Source organism: Malania oleifera, chromosome 13, assembly GCF_029873635.1.
Source record: "Malania oleifera isolate guangnan ecotype guangnan chromosome 13, ASM2987363v1, whole genome shotgun sequence".
Classification (NCBI taxonomy): domain Eukaryota; kingdom Viridiplantae; phylum Streptophyta; class Magnoliopsida; order Santalales; family Ximeniaceae; genus Malania; species Malania oleifera.
The window spans coordinates 82,188,777-82,194,487 of NC_080429.1; the positions used below are offsets into that span (position 1 = coordinate 82,188,777).

At 36.9% G+C, this 5,711-nt stretch overlaps 1 protein-coding gene across 1 annotated transcript; it reads left to right on the top strand.

Annotated features, from left to right (window-relative positions):
• The first annotated feature begins 289 nt into the window (after positions 1 to 289).
• Positions 290 to 5,390, top strand: LOC131146163 (isoaspartyl peptidase/L-asparaginase). Its single transcript, XM_058095535.1, has 4 exons — positions 290 to 514; positions 1,876 to 2,109; positions 4,061 to 4,147; positions 4,641 to 5,390. The coding sequence occupies exons 1-4, from the start codon at positions 353 to 355 to the stop codon at positions 5,133 to 5,135; spliced, it is 978 nt and encodes a 325-aa protein (XP_057951518.1). The 5' UTR covers positions 290 to 352; the 3' UTR covers positions 5,136 to 5,390.
• Positions 5,391 to 5,711: the final 321 nt, after the last annotated feature.

The following is a 5,711-nucleotide window of genomic DNA, read 5'->3' on the forward strand; positions in this document are numbered from 1 at the left end:
ATTACCAAAAGTTGTAACGCTAGCCACAACTATATCGTACATATCCTTAATATATCTATTACAAACACATTTCTTTTTTAAAACTCACCAAAAACTTTCCTAACTATTTTATCATAGTTTTTTAAAAATTAAAAATGAAAAGTAAATTTATTTTTTACAATCCATTTTTGAGAAAAGAATTTCATAGGACACCATTGAAATTTTTATAGGGCCTCAAATAATTCATTTTTCTAATTTGAATTTACTACAATGCCCTTAAAAATCCTTGTACACTCCGAAAACTAGGCGGGGTACTGACCTTTTAGTTACTCAGCAGAATTGGAACCCGCACTTTCAACTTCGAGAGAGAGAGATGGGGTGGGCTATCGCTCTGCACGGCGGCGCCGGCGACATCCCACTCTCTCTTCCACCGGAACGGCGAGAGCCGCGAGAAGTAGCACTTCGCCACTGCCTGCAAATCGGCGTTGCGGCTCTCCAAGCCAAATTGTCTCCTTTAGATGTCGTTGAACTTGTGGTACTCTCTCTCTCTCTCTCTCTCTCTCTCTCTCTCTCTCTCTTCGTGCTAATTAGATTTCCTTTTGCTTCACATAACTGATCATATGTGCATGTATGTGGTCTCTTCTCTCTTGTGTGGTATTTCAAATATTTTAGTTCAGGTTTATATATTTTGCTAGCCATCGATTATTAACTTATTTTGAGAAACAAACTTTAGCTTCTCAAGAGGATTTTTTTTATGAGTCAATAAGAAATATTTCTTTTTATTATTTTAATACTTGTAATTATGTTATTAGTTGGGTTTAATGTCAATACTGTGGCAAGTGTTGTATAAAAACGTATGACCATTGCGGAAACCGGGTTTTTGAAAACTGGAAGAGAAAAAGATTGGGGATGTATGACATCAATTGCAAATAGTCTCCAGGTTGACTTTATTTTGAAGTGATTTATCAATGTAAATGTAACTGCAGAGAAAGAAAAAAAAAATGGAATTTGCAATCAGCAAAGATCTGCAAGGGTTTCCATCCTGTTAAAAGAAAGAGTATAGAGGGAACTAGCCCCTCCACATGGCAATCAAGTGTTCACTATGTGACAGTGGTATGCCGCGAGCATATGAGCACCTGGTATGGTACATGGGACAGTCCCCTCTATAATTTTTCCCTGTTGAAATGGGATCTGTTCCGTATTTTTATTTAATAGTGATTGATTGGGTTGGGACCTTAACATATGGTGTCCCCAAGCCTCAATGCTCCCCACTTTGTGACCGTAGGAGGAGGTTATTTACATTGTATACAGTCTTGCCCCTGTTTTTATGTAGAAAGGTTGTTTCCTTAGACTCGAACCCATGATCAACTGCTCACAAAGGATGTTTTGTGACCGTAACATCCAAAACATTTTATATTTTTTCCCGAGGGAAAAAAATGTTCTGGATGTTAAAATTAAAGAGCATCAAGGCTTGGGGTCATGGCTACACTATTGCAGGTTTTTAACTCAATTGGGTCTTAAGAAGAAACGATGGGATTAAAGAAAATTGAAAATGGACTTGTGCAAAGTGCAGAGCAATGGAGGTGAAACAAATTGGTGAAAGATCAACAGAAAATGAAGTACACAAGTAATTCTCCCACTTGCGCTAGAAACAAAAAAGAAGGGGAGGCAATTAGCTTGGTTTGGCGAGAGAATGCGTGGTATAGTCTTGATGGTTAGCCATGAATAACATAAGCATTATAATGGAGTTTTAACGTATATTTGGTGCTCACTGAAATGGTTAAACTCTGGCCAATCATGGGGCCACAACGATCATAATTATACAAGTGTATTATGATTTGTGTTCCTGAATTATTTGCAACCTTCAAACTCCTCTCTTGAATATGACCTATACAGGTTCGTGAACTAGAAAACATCCCAAATTACAATGCCGGCAGAGGATCTGTTTTAACTACCAATGGCACTATTGAAATGGAAGCGTGCATCATGGATGGTAATACAATGAAATGTGGAGCTGTTTCTGGTCTTACCACTGTTGTCAACCCTATCTCTCTTGCACGACTTGTGATGGAGAAAACTCCTCATATATATCTTGCATTTGATGGAGCAGAAGAATTTGCTAGGGAACAAGTGAGTAAATACTGCATCATTCTTTTGCTTACTGTTCCTTTATATATGATACTATCCAAGCAAGTGCCCTTGCTTTCTTAGCTTTTATTTAAATATCAAACTTCTCTCCATTCTGACTAAGAAGTTACCTTGGGTCCTTGACTGTATTCTATAATGTTCCTTGATACCTTGGACCAATGAGGTCCATTTGGATGAGTTTCCCTGATCTAGATGCCATTGCCTATGACGTAAAACTTTGTAATTTTATTAACAAAAAAAGCTTGTAATCTGAATGGCTGCAGATCCATTTTATTATCCTTTAGCTTTGTCAAATATAATGGGCCTAATATTCTGATTGTGCATACACCTTTTCCATGGGTATTGATCCAATCCCACCATTCTTTGACCACAATATGCTACTCAATTCATATTACATTTTTTCATTTGTTCACTGTTCCAAATACAAAGAGGTACAGTTCTAGAGTTTTAAAGCATAGAAATGCTTTTCAGTTCGTGCCCTCATCTTTGGAAGCCTTCTGAGTAAGTCCTGAATTTTTGTCAAATTTTCATGAAGCCTTGGTTACCCTATTCTATTGCATGCAATACAACAAGTTGTGTTATATTGGCCAAACATGGTGAATATTTGCTGAATTATGTAGTCTTAATTTTCATATTATTCAGAACAATTATGTGGCCTGTTGCTTATGCGGTATGAAAGCTTCAAAATTATGTGAGGCCCTAGCATTGGACACATTTTACAAGTGAATGGGTATGGATGCTTCTGGCTGAAACTTTGCCCGAAGCATATTTGCAGAGTATACTATAAGTTTTCACTTTCTTTGTTATTTTTCTTTAAACGTGCACATAAATTTCTACATGAATAAAATACCATGTTATAGAAGTCATGCTGCACATTAATTTCATTTCCCTAGAGTGATCAAGAAGAATTTGATAATTTGATGATAGCTCTCTCCTCTCCCAAAACATGGGTGATTCAATGAATGTAGAGATGCAGATGCATAATTGTACCCAACATGCCTAGTCCATGTAATATAGTTGTGGCAATGTTGCTAGAAAGTGCTAGTACCTTAGCAATTGTCTTTTTGTGACATGTGCTCACAGTATGCTTTCATGGAAAAAACAAAAATTGTACCCGTACATCCCAATTGAAACAACAGAAAAGTGAAGAGTTGAACAAGGGAATGTGTGAAATGTGAGGGCCAAAGTGTCAACAGCTCAATGTAAAGTAGGGCCACTTGGTGCTATGCATTTGCAATGATTACAGTAATGCCTCTGGGATGATTGTTCTAAATGATAGGCTCTAACAGAAAGTAATAAAATATTTTAAAACTGAATTTCATTACTTGTGAATTACAATGTGTTGTACATTGTAATTCAAAAGGATAGCATCAATTTGATCAGAAACTGAACCATATCTGTAATTCTTGCCCATTATGTCTGATGCCACCATCTTCTTCTTTTTTGTCCATGTTATTTGGGACACTAAAGTTTAAGTGTGAATCCAGGATTTGTTGCTGACTGCTGGGATGGTGACTTCTAAATCATTCAACTGATTAATTTGATTCATGAATGTTTACAGTCGAAGTGCTTCCACATTTTTGTTAATAGACATCTTATCCTTGTAAATTCTTTCTTAATAAAGTTTTTTTTTTCGACCCTCAAAAACAATATCACATTTGTGCCACTAAGTAGTAAATGCCAAACTCTGTTATCCATCAAGAGTACCAAAATAAGAAACTCTGTACTATTGTCTGTTTGGGAGGGCTATTTCTTAACCACAATATAACAAGGGATATTTCTCTCTCTTTCTCTCTCTCTCTCTCTCTCTCTCCCCTCTCTCTCTCTCTCACACACACACACACTCATAATGCTGCTAGAGTAATTATGATTATTCTAAACTGCAGAGTGTTCAATATGTTGTATCTTTGCCAAAAAAACTTCTTTGTTTCAGGGTGTTGAAACTGTAGATACAGGTCATTTTATCACTCAAGAAAATATTGAAAGGCTGAAGCAAGCAAGAGAAGCCAACAGAGTACAAGTAAGCTTCTCATACTTCATTATGTTGTCAACGGGAGTCACAGTATTTTAACACGAATTCCATCAAATGTCATTAATGTCCACACCTTCATCTTCCCCAATTACAAACCTTAGATTGCCCAGTTGCTTTGAAACTTCTATAGTGGCTTAGCCAGTAGCTATTTTCTACATCTTATTAACTTGACAATATTTAATTTCAAGCCATCCAGTTTTGGTGTTTTGATTGGAAAATGGGAATCTGATGATCTTTAAACTATTTTCATTTTTATGTTTAGCTAATTTTAAGGGTGCAACATATCAATGGTTAGAATTCTTTGACCAGCTTGCCTTCCATTCCTCATCTTTCATCCTGGCAAGCCCAAATTAATGCCTCCTTTTTTCTTTTCTTTTTTTATTCTATGAATTTGGATGGTCAGTGGCTGACTTTTAGTTCATAAAGATACTTGGAAATAGTTTTAGCTTCAATAGTTGATTACTTTGCTACATGTTTGCAGATTGACTATACACAGCCCATACAAAAAGGTGAGAAAAAAGAAACACCAACTGCTGATGGCGATAGCCAAATTGGGACTGTTGGATGTGTAGCTGTTGATGCCGATGGAAATTTAGCTACCGCAACTTCTACCGGTGGCTTAGTCAACAAAATGGTTGGTAGGATTGGGGATACACCGATTATAGGTGCAGGGACATATGCCAATAGTCTCTGCGCAGTTTCTGCCACGGGCAAAGGCGAAGCAATAATGCGCGGTACTGTTGCAAGGGATGTAGCAGCTCTCATGGAGTACAAGGGGTTGTCTCTCAAGGAAGCAGCAGCTTATGTTGTGGAGAAGGGCACTCCAAAAGGCACTTGTGGCTTGGTTGCTGTATCTGCCACAGGAGAAGTGAGCATGCAGTTCAACACAACAGGCATGTTTAGAGCCTGTGCTACTGAAGATGGGTATTCAGAAATTGCAATATGGCCGCTGTCTGTCCAGAATGGATTGAATTGAGTGGAGATTTTTTGCAGCTTGCATCTGTTTATTATTATTTTTATCAATTGGAACTTGATTTGGTCTATGACATTTAGACTCTTCTCATGGCCAATCTGTGGCTTCTTGTTATTTGGTCTTGAATTTCTTGTTTGTGCAATATTAGGAATTAGGTCTATAGTCTTGGGGATCCAAGAAAATGAGAAAATAATTTCTGTCATGCATTATACATTTATTGGGAATGAATCCCAAGAATAAGGTTGTGCTTTCACACAATGTTTGGTAGCTGAAAAGCAAGGGAAAAAAAAAAGGAAACAATTAGATAAACATTTCTATGTTGTTTGCATGTGTGAAGGAAATAAAATGATTTGTCACTCAATAAGGGGTAGATTTCTTACATTTAATCTTCCTTCATAGGGATTGATTTTGAGATGTGCGAAAAGACCCATTTCCATCCATTTTCTTTCCTTCAAAGCAACCCGAATTTTCTTTTACTTCCATGAGAAGAAATTTGGGAAGCTGTATACTTGGATGCTTATAATTTAAAGTTACACAGTGATTGAAAGTGTGAAATTTAAATTGTAAATTTATATGTGC